Below are 16,322 nucleotides of genomic sequence, written 5' to 3' on the forward strand. Positions count from 1 at the left end.
CAAAGTAGGCCACTTTTTTGGCCAATTTGGGCCAGTTTGATGTGTTAATTCACTTTGTGGCTAGTAGTTTTAACCAGTGTTGCTGAATACATATTCTTCACACTTTATCTATTCAAACAGTGTCGCAAATGGAATGAATAGCTATTTGCAGTGGTGGGCCACTTTTTTATTGGTGCCCAAGACAATTCTACGGCCTAGTCCGACCCTGGCCTAGAGTCCTTAAGTAGAGGCTTGGAAGGTGCGAAAACTGGAGGTGGTGCTGAGCAACTGAGTGGCAGGGCCTGTTTGCCTGCAGCTGGCCTAGAGTCCTTACGACACACAACACACCAAATTCTGATTAAATCTGTTTACACATTCAACATATGTGACAGCCTTAATTTTCATATGAAACATAAGGCAATGTCCCTACCACATCATTTGTACTAAAATCAAAACCAACACTGCCCACTATTGCCATGTTCTCCTCATTCAAACAAGCCTAAAGTGCTCATACGTATATTCATTACCTGGTCCATGGTAGTGGCCGTGTTGTTATGGTTACGTTGCTAAACTCCTAGGAAGAGCACTTTTTCGGCAGTTTATAAGTTTGCTCCCGTGGATGAATCCTCACCAAACTTTGCAAAAAAAGGATCTGGCCCACTCTGAATGTTTTTGCCAAGTTGGGTGAGGTTGCGTTGGGAGGGGGAAGAAGTTATAGGGCGGGTTCCAAAATTCTTTTTTTTCCCCATAGACTGAATGGGGAAAAACTTTGCACACAGCTACAGCCCGAACGGCTGTACGGATTTTCACCAAATTTGCACCAGGAGTGGGGGATTGGGGCAGAAAGCGTGCTTTAGTGTGTTTGCCTGAAATCAGACCGGTAATTCTTTTGCTATACAGTGAAATGTACGTCCCAAAAAACTTGTGATATTTCCCTTTTCGCTCCGCGGGCCGAAGTGTCATTGGTCTGTGGTACGCCGTGCTGTCCACGAACAGTGGACGCGGCCGGTGGTTTGCTGGAGGAAAGCGTGCTGTGCGTCAAAGGTTTCGGGAAACGGCACCATGGTGTATTGGAGAACAGTGTTGCACTGTGTGTGGCAAGGGTCTCCAGTACTGTGTGCATGGCTGGCCCTTTTGTACATAGCAGTGTGCGTACACATTGAAATAGTCATATGTGGAACTGCTCTGGCGTCTTATTTCCCTAAACCGCTCGGCCGTCCTAATTCCCTGTTCGCAGCGCGGCCAACAGTTTGCTTGCACTGCAATGTGCAGTGATGGGATATGTGAACAGTGTTCCATGTCAGCGGCCTGCTGTATTGGAAGACAATGCGGTGCAAAAAGGATTTGAAAGTAATAGTGCCCGGCATCTGGTGGTGGGAAGAAGGGATGGAAAGGGTGCAGGAGTGAGAGAACCTTCACGTGATATCTATCCTTGTATACAAGAAGACGGTGGTGTCACAGCGGTGTCCGGTGGAAGGCACATTTGCTGAAGGGGAATGCATTGCACGACACATGATGACGTACACATGGCGTGCACTATGGTGTGCTGTGTGAGGTAAGTCTGTAGGTCCTTGGCTACATACCTACACCCGTTCCACAGAAAATGATGTGCATTGGTTCAAAAGGGAACTGCACTGGGTCAAAGTAGGGGCAACATTGCTGATTATTGTGTCTCATTTGGCTGCAGTGCGAAAAATGGTGGTTGCATGGCATGTGCAGTGGTTCAAAAGGGAAGTGCACTGGGTGAAAGTAGGTGCCACAGTGCTGCTCTTTGTGTCTCATTTGGCTAAGTGGAACACGTATTGGTGCGTTTCTGCTTTATGGTGTTAGGTGGAAGAGCTGATGTGTATGTTGACTTTGTGACATTTGGCACATGCGTAACAGGTTGCCTGCATGGCTCTGTTATGATGTGGTGACTGTGGGCTAGGCATAGACTGTTGGGTGCAACAGTCTAGGCCTCAATCACAGCCTCCACATTATAGTGCAGCAATGCAGTTCTTCCTGTGCATGATTCTGGAGTTGGTGAGTAGCACATAATGGTTGCGGAGGACATTGTGCACTTGGTGGACCAGCAGCGTGAGCTGCTATGCGTACATTAGGCTGTGATACACATGATTGCCCCAGTTGCACAATAGGAAGCCTAGGCCCCAATTGCAGCCTCCACATTATAATACAGCAATGCAGTTCTTACTGTGCATGATTCTGGAGTTGGTGAGTAGCACACACTGGTTGCGGACGACATTGTGGACTGAGTGGAAAGCAGAAGTGAGCTGGTGTGCGTACATAGGCCTACGTACACATGATTGCCCCAGTTGCAGAATAGGGAGCCACATCTCACCATCAGCATTTGCAATGGGTAGACCCTTATAAGACGCTTCCTTGACGAAGCCTTTCACCACGTTGCGCCATGAAAGGAAGCCATCAGGAAGTTGGGAATTGCACATTGTACACAGCCACTCACATACCGGCATGCGCAGGCAACACAATGTAATTGAGCAACGTATGTACAGATGTGGCCACAGTGAAAGTTGGCAGGGTTATTTGCAGATGGGGCCTGCATAACACATCAAATAAGAAGTACAACATAGATTCCACTAGGGTGCTCAGTGTGTGGTGGGGCCTAGTGGTCAAATATTTAAATATGCATGTCTCCGCTGGTGGCGACATTAGAAAAATGGCTGTGCATGACTTTGTAGATGTGGTAGAACAGCACAAGTGACCTGAAATGCGTCTGGCACCATATGGTACTCATTATGGCACCACCCGCCACATTAGGGAGCAACATGGCGCTACTTGAGGTTTATATCAGTTGCCTTTAGCACCACCCGTCATATGTTACATTTCTGGATTGTGGGTGTGGGAAATGTTCACTTTCATGAGTCCATTATGTTGTGCTGGGTGTAGGTAAGGCCTACAGTATTGGGTACATTGCCAAGGGCTGTAGGCCGTTAATTATGCAACCAAGAGCATATCCCTTGTCGACAGCCAGCAGAACAACCTGCAGCCATGTAGAGTTGGTTCTGTGTGTCTCTGAGGATGGTGACCTTTGAATAATGGGTGTGGAGAGCATTTCACTCTTGGTGGAACAACCACAGTGAGGTGCTGTGCGTTAACAAGCACATGTTGAATGCAATTGCATGTGCAGCACACTAGGCCGTAATTTACCCACGGCTACAAGTTGAGAGGTGTTTCATAAACAGAAGCATGTGTGCAGTGTTGGGATGTTGACACCGACTATGACTGCATTAAGGAGCAAGATTTGCACTGGGTGCAAAGAAATGGAATTTTGGTGCCCTCCATTGGCAATGCTGTTTTGTTTGACACTCTGCACACAGCATTGCATACAATCCCGTAGAACTGTACGAGAAGCGTTGACATTCTGTACGTACAAGTGTGAGGAGGAGAAGGGAACAGGAACACATCGAAAGACATAAAAAACAAAACAATGTGCAACGTAGTATGTGCATAACAAAAACAGGACAAAATGAAAGTAAAGAAACACCATTTCTTTTTTTGAGACAGTACTACAGACCCAACTCTTTATCCTGTTTTGCAATTACCTCCCAACCGTTCCCTCCCTACCTCCCTACCACTGAACGTTACGCTTTCATGTGGCACATCCAGCCATTTTGTGAATGGGACCCATGGAAAGCAAACTATGGAATGAAAGACACTGTTCATAAGGTTGGTGGGTCAGCTGTGTAGTGAAAAAGTGTACCAGAAGGTTTCTTTGCACAAAGCAGTGCAGAAGGCTAAGGTGGAAGTGAGCAATGTAAGGAGCAGGAAGCCCAGGTGTATGCAGCAAATGTATGTAATTCTTTGCAGTTGGTAACATGCTAAGTGTGGTGCATGTGCCCAATATTTTGTGAAGAAATGGGGGTTGTGCCGAAACCAATATGCACCTTTGCAGTGCACATGGTAAGTGGCAGGCATCCCACTGTCGTGCATGGATTGTGTGCATGACATAATATGTTGTGCGAATGTATGCTACGACATTCGTAATGCACCTACACACAGCAAACCACAGCGAGGTAAAGGAGGGCACACAGAGGGAACACAGAGACAATGATCCTACTAGCCTAGATGTCACTTGCATCCCCAACAGCATGGGTGGAGGGAGGTGAAGATAGAGTAGATGTGAAGAAGAAAAAATGACAACAAGTAAAAATGTAGGCCAATTGTGCAAGTGTACGGATAAGTGCACACACAGGGTGGTGGATACACTGTTAGGCATACAGAAAACAGTTGTCAAGTGCGGGGTTTGCTAGAATGCCAGTCTAGGGGTTTGCATGGCAGGGGAAAGTGACATGGGTTTGACATCACAGAGTCGTCAGGTAAGTAGTGCAGATTGCTGTACGTCATGCAGTTAGCTGGTGAAATAAGCAGAAACAGCAGACACGAAGAGAAAGACTTTGAGGTGCTTCCGGACCCGGCAATGGTTCACCTCAAGTGTCAAGGAGGCAGGGAGCATGTTGCAGAGGGAGGCCCCAGGTGAAAAAAGCACTTCTACCAACAATAGTTTTTTTGGAGAAGCGCATGACCCTGAGCGAGGTGGAAATAAATGCGCACGTACATATATAGGGAGTTAGATTTAAAGGTATTGTGGTCCCAGGGGCCAGAAGGCCTTCTGCATAATACATAGTATTTTACCTTTACTGCTTGCAGCCCCTGGGAGCTATTGGCGACATTTTAATGCAGGACAGATACCATCCCAAGTCGCGCTCTCCCTTTCCAGATGCTTTGCAGAGGGCAGAGAGTGCAAGGGCCCACATTTACCAAGAGCCCATTGTAATAGTGCAGCCTACCCAGAAGTACAGCTGTGCAGACAATGATCTTCTGGAAAGTTGCTTTTCCTGGGTGCGATACAATCAATGCTGCTATTGATGCCATTTCTGTACACTTTATGTAGGAGGTGGGTTACTGGGTAAAACATTTCGTACCAATGTGGGAAGGGAAAAAAGGAATTCCTGTGTGGACAATACACTGTATGATATGGGTCAATGCGAACTTTGGGAGCACATATCAGTAACGTGGTACTTCATGGTAGGTATTGGGAAAAAACTAGTATGCCTGTAAAGACCGTAATGCCGGCTCAGTGGCAGATACCAAGCGCAGAGGTACTTAGAACACAGTAATACGCATAGTGCATAAACATTTTTGGTACCTTACATTTGTGGTAGTGGGTGCGTAGGTGGATAAATGTGGAAGCACACATTTTGGAGTGTACTAAAGGCACTTGTAGTGAGCGTGCTGGCAAGTGACAGTACAGTAGCAGGCTGATTTTCTGACCGTACGTATGAAGTGTTGTGCAGCACAGCCAGTGTTAGATGGTATAATGTCTTCAACAGCATTGGTGGAATCGTGTGTGGCCATTTACCTGTACCCAATGAGGTGGTGCTGGACAAAAGGCAGTGGAAAGGGAAGAAGGATTGGTTCTTGTTTCCTGGGGTGCGGCCCTCGCTGTACATAGGGAACCGCACGTGCGAGAATCTGCGCTTTTCACGTTGTTGTCCAATGAACATGGGAGTTTCGGCATTATCCAATCAGGTACTGTGGGTGTGGTTGGCAGGAAGGGGCGTTCACATCACTGTACACTATTCTCTGCGCAGTGAGGCTGGTTGACATAGCGAAACCTATTGTGCTGTGCATAGGTGATCCCTTTCTACTACATCTGCATGAGTATGCCCTGGAAATAATCTTTGCTGGTAATTTTGGATTGGAAGGAGTGGTCACATTGTGGAACGGCATGTACAAGCGCAGTTTCGCCAACGTGTATGCACTTTGAAAACAACTGCCAAATTTAGGTAGAGGCGATGTGATCGTCATCCACTACAGCGGCATGCACATGGGTTTCATGACTTGTTTAGGCTTGTTCCATCGACTAAAGAGGTTGCTGAAGCTAGTGAAGATTATTTTCCCCACTGCCAAGGTAAAGTTTTCATCGCTAGTACCACGAAGAGTGTGGGCCACTGATCACGGGTGTTGTTCCGATCCAGATGCAGGAAGGTGCCTCATCAACAGAAGCATGAATACTTTTTTGTCTGCTGCTGGAATGTTCTTCTGCAACAATGAACTCATTAGTGGTGGAAATGTGGATTTCTTTCAACCAGATGGCATTTCTTTGGTGGCCATTGATAATGCTGTTTTGTTTGCCCGTCTACAAAATGCGGCAAAGAGTTTGCTTCACCAATGTCCGCACAATGAAACAGAATATTTAAAAAAAAAGGAAAAGGTTTTCCTCTAGAAGCCTTTACAATACAAAAAGTACGAAAGCTTTTTCAAGAGTCGCCCCTGACAACAAATTTCCCCTACGCTGGTTTCACGTTATGCCCCCATGCTTGCACGGAGCACGAAAGGCACATCCAGACATTTTTAGGATGGCGCAATGGAAATGGGACTATGGACCTATAGGCATTGCACAATAACATATCTAGGCGGCCTGTGTATGCAGAGCACTATTGTACAGAACTGATACTGTTACATGCAGACCTCTTCATTGTCATTGGTGGAAGCATGTGGAACTTTTTAACAGTACGCAATTACGGCGTGCTGCAAAGAAGAAACTGGAAATGCTACAAGAAATGTTTGTGCTTCATTTGGGATGGCCGTCGCCAGACTTGGGTACACGCACATGCCTATACTCCCTTTTTCTGGAACTTACCAATCACAAAGCACCATTGGGTACTATCAGTGCTAAGGGTGTGGGTGTCACCAAGGCCTGTGCATAATTTTTGCAACTACTGTGCGTACCTAGGCACAGTCACATGGCTGGTAGTAGTTGCAGATGCACTGTAGGTGAGCAGATGTGGTGCCCCATTACCTGCAGAGCACACCTATGAGCCGCTGCTCAGAAAAGGCGCAAACACATTACACAGCACTTCTACGGTGTTCCTTTTGGGCGGATTGTTGTGGAGATTTTTCACACGGAAAGCAGCCGTATATTGTTCAGAAACATGCATTCATGTGCATTGGAACATAGCGATGTGTTTGTAAGCGTGCTATTTTCATAGAATACTGTGCACATTGGTCAGACATATGCTTTGGCGCTGTCGGAGAGTCCGGCTCTTGTATCCGAACTGAGTGCTCATGGGCACCGTCGGTGTGGTCGCCTGGTCAAGTTGGCAATGGTGTTGTTACGCAGCTGGAAAGGCACATCCGGCGACTTTGTGGATGGCGGCTATGGAAATGGGAGTGTACAGGCACAGGGAATGCGAGACTACGTTTGTCATTGCAGTGTGTACACAGAGGGCTGTTGTAAACAAGTAATACTGTGCCATGGAGTGCTCTTCAATGTTATTCATGGAAGAGTGTGCACGTTTTTTGAGTTTAACATTTTTCTATTACTTTTAAATAATAACACAATGATGTACAAGAAATCGGTGAACTGATAAAAGTACATCGAGTTTGCAAAGGAAATGTCAAAACCGAGTAAAACAGAGTTAATAAGCGTTATGTAAATCTAAGTCAATAACCATATTGGAATTGTGTAAAGGGGAGACGAATAGAGTACGCAATGTCACTGTGCTGCAAAGAAGACACTGCAAAGAGAAGAAGTAATGTTTCAGCTTCATTTGGCGTAGGCGTCGCCATCCATGGGTAAACGCACATCCGTACATTCCCATTTTTCCGCAAGCTACCTATGACATTGGGACAATGGTGACTGTTCCTGTTGCTGGTATGGGTGACAGGAAGGGTCGTTCATAATTTTCTCCCCTACTGTGCCTATTCAGCCAGAGTGCAATAATTGGTGTCAGTTGCAGATGCACTGTAGAACACCACTTTAGATATTCCACCCTTGCGGAAAGTGAAATACACCCAATTTGTTCTACACATGGTTTCAAGAGACACTGTTGCACCCCAGCCTACCCAGGCATATGACATGCATTTGTGACATACTGCGGAAGAATATTCAGAGGCCCCCCCGCAGTGTTTGTGTACTGTGTGCGGTATGACTGAATGTATGGCCAACTGACTGATGCCTTATGAAATTCGCTAATACACTTTCCACAGGCCCCCACCAGTGTATGTGTACCTTGTGAGGTCTGAGTGACTGTGTACGAAAGTCAGTGATGTGCTTTTTGAGCCTTTATGCACCTTGCACAAATCCCCACAACTGTATCTGTTCCTTGTGAGATCACATTGCATGTGTAGGGAACTGAGTGATATATTATGTTTTCTTGTTTTATTTAATTTAATCATTAGAATTTCCAAAGCGCACCACCAGCCCAAGGGTTTTGAGGTGCTGTTACAAGATATTGGCCCTCATTCCGAGTCTGGCGGTAGGGGATACCGGGCACCGGTAAGGAGACCGGTGCCGGTAATCCCCTACCACCCGATTCCGAGGTCCCTCGGCAGGGACCGTAAGGAACGTGTGGTCGGACCACACGTCCCTTACGGGTCCCTCTAAGGGACCGAGGTGCAAATAACGGCTTGCCATTCACAAGCCCATTATTTGCACCCTCCCCCATAGGGCTCAATGGGAATGGGGAATGGTTGGTGCAATGGGGACTTACCGGTCCCGCCAAGGTCGGACTAGACAGGTAAGTCCCCATTGCACCACACCAGACTCGGTCCCGTTATTGGTGGCAGTCATGGTGCAAATAGCACCATGACTACCACCAATCCCGGAATGAGGGCCATTGTCTTAGTTATATGGATTTGTGTTATTTGCATAGGGATACTTTGCTCTTGGTTACAGTGATGTAATTTTCAAAGACCTTACACACAAGCCAATCCTTTGGCCAATCTGAACACACAAGATTACAATCAATGTGCAACAGAAAAGCCACTTTACAGTATAAACTGTCCTAGCAAAGACACTCCTGCTCACGGCCACCAAGGAAAGAAGTCTCTCCTTCTTCCTCTCCATGAAAGAAACATTGCATTATGAAACCCATTCCATTCAACTAGTACAACAAGCATTCATAACTTGTCTGGTGGAATTATTAAAGGCGCTGGGCAATCATACGTATGATAAATCAACCTAAGAGTACTTTGCAGCTCCTAAAGATTCACACTTTGTGGTGAAACACGTGTACAGGACTTATTCGTGAACAACTAAGGACTGTTTTCGGGAATGATTTTGATGTGGATGTGTCATACTGTTTAATTACAGATTGTCCCATAGTGAAATACTTGTGCTTGTTTGGCAGTAGTTGCTGTGGGCATGAAATGTAGCTCCTGCTAACTGTTAAGATGGGCAGGCCCTTCTCTGCTACAAGTAGCATGTACATTGCTCCCAGCTCCCCTGATTTTGGAACCCTGTATTGCATGTTTGCTCACATTTTGACTCCATTTCTGTGATGCTTACTTATTGCAATGTAATATTACAATTTGTAGCACCAAGTACACTTGTTTTTTGTTAAAAACTGTAACCTTTGTTAGGTGTCTACAAAACAAAATCTGTTTGATGTCAAGTTACTCTTCGCTATTTAAAAAGCTATTGCATTTACCTACAAAGTACACTATTACCACTTAATTTACTTGCTTGGGTTTACTTACTGACATGTCGTTTGTTTTACCACAACCTATTAAAATGGTTTATTTGTATAGAGCTAGTACTTGTGTATTCATTTTATACATTGTTGACTAGGTTTGCTCGAGTTCTAAAAATCCAAAGTGAGTGCTGAATTACATTTTTGTTATTGATATGTTTCAAGAGCAAAATGTGTCACTCATGTGGTACTTCTCTTTAACATGATGGGTCAGAGGATATGGGATGGAGCCCACGAGGCACTCCGCTCTTGTGATGTCTTGAAGGCCATATGCCAACTAAGGTCATTTTCTGTGATGTCATAAGGTGCCAGTTAATGTGAAATTATTTGCTGTGATGATGTGTACTGTCATTTCGTTGAGTGAAGTTGATGTGGCATCATTTTCCATTATGTCATAAAAATGGTATGTATGATTGTTGAAATGTTCACATCCCTACACATTTTTGGGCACAGAATGTTGTCATGTATGATTTTGGACGACTGTCTGCTGCACGCGTTTTGGGTGTACTGCGTTTGAGTGCATGTGGCTGGGTGCACTATGCACACTGTTGCCCATTTTCAACACACTAATAGTGCACAACACGTGCTCTGACCATTTTGGGAAGATGCTGTCTACTTATAGGGTGTACCAGCTCGGATTCTTACATTTGCATACCTACATATAGGACGTGGGTGCACGTCCCAACCACATTAACGTTTCTTCGCATATTCTGCAGAGTGCTGATGTTAACAGGACACACAGGCACATATACACATGCCTGCACTTGCAGTATGCCCAAACAGCCGTTCCCACACTCATTGCCAGGTGGTGGACAATATGCTGACATGCGGAGCCTGCTGTCATCGTACGGATGCATCAATTGTGATTGTGGGTATTCTGTAGGACACTTCTGTTTTGCTTATTTGGAAGCATTCCAAGGAGGACTGTGTGCTGCTGAGTCTGAGTGAAATTTCAGTAAAAAAGTATATCACCCAAACATTTAGCAACATTATTATTATTAATGGACACTTTAGCACAATCCTACAACCCATTAGGGAAGGGAAGGAGTAGAAGAATTCTATACTTACTGTGGGGAAATGCGGATTTCCAGAACTTGGTTGTTAGGGCAGGAAGAGATTGCTCTGTCACTCTCATGTCTCTGATGACACGATTTGTGAGGGGATGGCGGTCTCGACATGGGGAAGGAGTATACGTGCAGGTGTGCCACAGCCATTTTATTTCGTCCAAAACATGTGTTTGACTACACCTTATCTTAAGGCTTTATATTACAATAAGTTACTAAACCAGCTACTTCATCTATATATGAACAACTGATTTGTCATGTAGTAACCTCACAGATTGCACTAAATGCTTATATGAAATTAAATTACAGTGCTAAACTTATGAAGGCAAACTATTGCTCTTAACTATTTTTGTATTGCCTCATGAATAAATTATGTGCTATAGAAAACATTGCTGAAGCCATGCTTTCTATTTTAAGTGGTTTCAGATAGTCAACCGCATACACGTTGGCCTCTAATTGAGTGGATTGCGAAAGGGGTACTTGATTTCACCTGTTAACTTTTCAGTTACACACCTTGTAAGGGGGCTCAATTGTTCCCCATTTCTTTCCCCTTTGCCTTTCAGCCTTTCTTTTTGCTATTCGCACAATTTCTTTCCTTTACTATGCACAAGTGGTGTTGTGCACGGATTGCGGATTCTACTGCCTTCCTTTCCTTCGCTTTCCTTTCCAATATGTTTTCTTACGGAAAACAGAATGTGCTTGATTTACATGTAGGAATATATAGTACATAATCTACGCTTCACTCTACAGTGTGTACCAATGGAGTTACTGTACAAAGTCATTCTGTAATGAGGGACTTTTTTTCTTGCAACTCGAAGGTCCTTGCCATTGCCACGTTTCCAAAAACACACGTTACACATATGTACTATTGCATACTGAAACACCTGTGCAATCATTACAGACTTTTCTGCTTTTTTACTACATTGTATTGACGTTTTACTGTAAGCTCTTGCCAGTTGTTACTCTGCCCCTTACTTCTTTGTTCCCATGTACAGTAGCAGTGCGCTACGATTGGTTAAGGGAGACATTAATTCTGTTGTTGATGCATTCCCTTACAGTGTCCTCCCAATGTCTGTCTTCTGTTTGGTTTGTACGTATACATTTTCAACACCTAGGGCCTCATTACGATTTTGGCGGTAGCCATGCCACTATTGGCGGCATGACTGCCGCCAAATTCGGGTCCGGGTTCCCAGAATGGGGAATTACCGGGCCATTCCGAGTTTGGAGGGCCCGTTAATTCCTCCCTGCAGGAACCCGGGCACGGACCTTCCCCAATTCCCATTTCAGCCCCCATAGGGCTGAATGGGAGTGGGGGAGGGAGCAAACAACAAGCCGATTACGAGCAGCCCGTTGTTTGCTCCCTCTTCCCCTCGCGGGACCCGGTAAGCACGCCTGGTTTGACCAGGCATTACTTACCGGGTCCCGCAAGGGGAGCTTGTAATGAGGCAGAACGGGTTTAACGGGTCCGCCTCCTTTAGCGGGTCCCGTTAACCTGTTCCGCCTCACTTGTAATGAGGCCCCTACTCATTTTGTCTTCCCATTTTTTGCCATGCTGCTCTTTTTATACATTTTTTGCGTTTGTTGATTGGCACCACCATGTAAGAGAGCAGGTGCCTTCCTGAACAGGTTGCATGCAACCCAATGTGCGCAACAAGACGCATAGTTTGCGACTGCTGTCTGCGTTACCATGCTGCCAGCAGTTTCACTATGTTGGAGAGTTCTTCTTTACAAACTTTGCATACCCCGCTAAAAGCCAAATGAAATTGACTTGCAAAAAATGTTGCGAAAGGAACGTTATGGTTAAGTTGCACTAGCAAAAACCTATGCAATTCAATGGGAAAACGTTGTTACAGGGACGTTATACTTACAGGTACAACCGGAAAAAAAAATACATTTGCAAGCTATGGTAAGCTAAGCAACCATAACGCACGCCTTCAGTGTGCACTGCAAGAACTAACACCCAAGACCTCAAAAATGCCATCACAAATCTCATTCATGACATCACTGATGATATCACATGTGCATTTTGTTTTCATGGGAAGCCTCCACAGGGGACTGTTATTGTTAATGACCCAAGTCATGTGGAAACGAAGCCATTCTCTGCACCATTCCCATTGAGGTGTACTATTGAAAATGTTCTCATGTTCTCATGTCACATAGTGACTTCATGAATGCTTTCGTTTTACAATTTATGGTACTGTGAAACATGTAAGAAGTAGCTACTATTCTCTTAACATCTACATAATTGCACTAAAGTACAGAAAACATAAATACACCACAATGCATACCAATATGAGCATATACTGGGAAATTAAATTAATCAAAAAAGGAGCACTATTATCTGTAATTGGTGGCGCACGTTATGGTTGCTTAGCTTACCATAGCTTGCGAATTGCGGGGGGTTTTCGGTTGTACCTGTAACCATAACGTCCCTGAAACAACGGTTGCCCATTGAATTGCATAGGTTTTTGCTAGTGCAACTTAACCCATAACGTTCCTTTAACAAAATGTTTTGCCTTATATATACATGTATTTTCAGTCAAACAATTTACACACGACATAAAACCCCTCTGGATATCTAAGAATGGGTGTTTAAAGTCAACACTTTGTTTGACGCATGTCAATATGTTTCACTGTTATATGTGTCGAATGTGTAAACAGATTTAATCAGAATTTTACAAATTGGTATTCCATTGAATAAAGATGCTTTTGTATTGGATTTTGCATGGTCCTTTGGGTTCTTTAGTGTTCTGTGTGTGTTGAAATTAAGGACTAACCCAGAGGTTCTTAATATGTCCTGAAGTCTCTGTTGTAGTTTTGACTAGAGTTCTTAAGTACATTTGTGCTCTTTGCATTAATTGTTTAACATTGGTATCCAATATAACTGTTCAGATATTGTTAGATGGTGATTTTCTAATGTACACAACAGTAACTATAGGTCTGTAATATTATAACATATTTTGTATTCCAGAGAGAAATGTTTTCCAGATGTGCCGTTTATATTTTGTGTACATTCCTGAAAATGGCCCTGGGATATCCAAATGGGCAAATCCAATATTCATGCTCTACCATGCTTCCTTTGCACGGTTCTGCCAAACCTAGCACAGCAGCATCACCATTCAGCATTTCAGTTTCTAAAAATTCCTATAGTTCCGGAGATGAAATCACAGGTAAGTCATAGGCCGTGTGGATCGCCAGAAACCTTTCCTTGGCACTGCAACTGCATCTTCCAATAATGTATTGTCAAGCAGACCTTGCTTTAGCATGTAGTTTAACTGTAAGAGAATATAGACATCCACCACAATTACAGTATAGTGCATTATGTGTGCTACTTGAAACTGTCAATATTAATGAGTTAATGAGCATTGCCCATTTCCTATACCACGTATGCCGCATTCAGGAAGTGGCTGCTACAGTTTGTGAATGGAGTAGATCTGAGGGCCTTTTGCACATGTGCAAAGGACAAGTTGAACATAATCTAAGGTAAAGGCCATACCATACCATATGCACCATCAGGGTTTAAGTAGTATAAATAAAGAAGTAAAGGAAAATATAAGGAAAGGTGTTGAGTATATATATGAGCAATACATTCTCTATTATGGGATCTTCTTAATTTTCATAACTTTTAGAAAACTCTGCAACGGTTAGGGGAGGATGGGGTGTTGAGGATTCTCAGTTATGGATAGTATGAACATCCCTATATTGGAGAACCTGAGTTACAGGTAAGTAACGGTTACTTACTCTTCCCCTTCCCTTACATGTGCATAACCAATGATAGCGTTTATATTATTACTTATGCTATATGGTGTGCTGAAATTGTCAGTGATGTTGACTTGTACAAAGGGTGATTTTCAAACAGTTCCACCTCTGTGTAACCATTGTCTCATTCTTCTTTGTCCATTTTATGAAGGGTTTGGGAGGGGGACATTTATGAGCTCTGCCAAGATGGTCAGTCTACACTGTGCTCACACTCGCCCCTGACAACTCCTGCATCATCCTGCCGGTGGGAGAACGACCCAGCATTTCCAAAGGGCCAGAACTAAAGATTGCAAAGTCCAGTAGGTGATAATATCCTCTGGATGTGTGCCATCCCTGAACCGAGGCTCTAGAGGCAGCCGTACCCGCTGATTCTGCCGGGCGCACTGATACGAAGGACACCTGGATGGCACGCACTGGCTCTGGGGGGTCGCCCAGCGATCCTGGGCTGGTAGCCGAAGAGGGTTACCTCCAAGGCCCCAAATCAGCTGACCGTGCGACGACAAAGGAAATGGATAGCCAAACTGGACTTCCCCAGTGCAGAGCCACCAGGGAGCAGAGGCGGAGCTGGTGCACCATTGTAGAGCGCGGGCTGTGCCCTACCTCACTCCAAACCACAGATCTGGTGGTGGGCCTCACTGGGATGGAACACGATTGTGGTGGAGGGGCATGGTAATGCCTTGTTTGGGCATGGGTGCTGGATTAGCAGGTGGGCCGACAAACAGCAACACTCAGGAGGGTGGCCCATCTCGACCACAGGTCCAGAAGAGATGGATCAGTGCACCACCTTCTACAGATTGGCAGACCAACACCTGCCAGGGCCAGCACCTGGGGATGTGGCCTAGGCACAGGACAGGCAAGGCTTGCAGCTCCTGCTCTGCCCAAACCCACCCACCAAGAAGTGCTGAGCCAGACAAAGCAGTATATATCAAGGCGCAGGGTAGAGGGTTGAACAGCACCCACACATATACCAGTCTGGTGGTGTGGTGGTGTGGTGGTGTGGGGAGGCCCAGATCAGTACCCTTGTGGCCCTATGTGCTCAGGTGGGTGTGAGGCAAACAGGGTGTGCCGCTCAGTATGGGGAAGCAGGAAAAGCAACAAGCAAAGCTGTCCTTCAATATGACTGCAGCAGGGAGAAAAACTACAAAAGGCATGCTTCCACTACCAAACCATGCACAAGACGACTCACACTTGTGTACAGCTGAAATAAAGGAAATGTTCCAGCAGCTCCAGACCAGCATAACCAAGCTAGATGGCAAGCTAGATATGCCCACATGTAAAGTTGACCACCTTAAATCTGGCCTGGATGAACATAGCTCAAGACTAGATACTGCTGAAGAAAGAGTGTCAGCCGTGGAAGACAGAGTTACTCGACACTTGAAGAGGACAGTGGAGGCTGGAGCCCCAAAAATGATGACATTGAAAGTAGATCCCGGAGACGTAACATTAGGATCACAGGAATTGCAGAATGCAGCATCAAGGGGCCTCCAAAGGCTATGTGGAAGACCTGATCAAGGAAGTTTTTAATCCTACAAAGCTTTCCACATGTTTGTAGTTGAACAGGATCATACAACCCCAGGGAAGAGACTGGTGCCGGGAGCGCTGTGATGAATCCAGTACAGTCATCATGTATTCCCCCGCAGTGACCTCCTCCCATGTGCCAGGGGAAGGCAGCCGCTACCTTATCCTAACCCTGGGGGAGGTTTCATGAGGGAGGATCACATGGGATGAGACAGCTATGGGGAGATGTCATAACTTAACTGGACAAGACACAGTATCTCCACCTTTCCCATGAGGAAGACCCCTTATAACTAGGATCCTTTTCCATGAGGAAGACCTCTGATGCCCTAGACCCTCATGGCATACTGTCAGATATGTGCTCCAACTGGGCAGAGAAGTGAAACCTCTTCTTCTTATTTTTATGGCCAAACACACAACCATGACACTAACGCACATTGCTCCAACATAACACCTTTTTCTTCTAAGATTGCTTATTGTAAAACCATTGACCAGAACTTTTCCAATATCA

General features: G+C 45.1%; 1 protein-coding gene across 1 annotated transcript in view; it reads left to right on the top strand.

Moving 5' to 3' along the window:
• Positions 1–16,322, top strand: part of LOC138559368 (putative ferric-chelate reductase 1) — a 482,214-nt gene that overhangs the window by 67,427 nt on the left and 398,465 nt on the right. The window contains exon 3 of the mRNA XM_069642735.1: positions 13,509–13,707. Within this exon, the coding sequence (XP_069498836.1) occupies positions 13,509–13,707 (199 nt within the window). The remainder of the gene's footprint in view (positions 1–13,508; positions 13,708–16,322) is intronic.

The sequence above is a fragment of the Ambystoma mexicanum genome, chromosome 1q, assembly GCF_040938575.1.
Source record: "Ambystoma mexicanum isolate Mex_15411 chromosome 1q, UKY_AmexF1_1, whole genome shotgun sequence".
Classification (NCBI taxonomy): Eukaryota; Metazoa; Chordata; class Amphibia; order Caudata; family Ambystomatidae; genus Ambystoma; species Ambystoma mexicanum.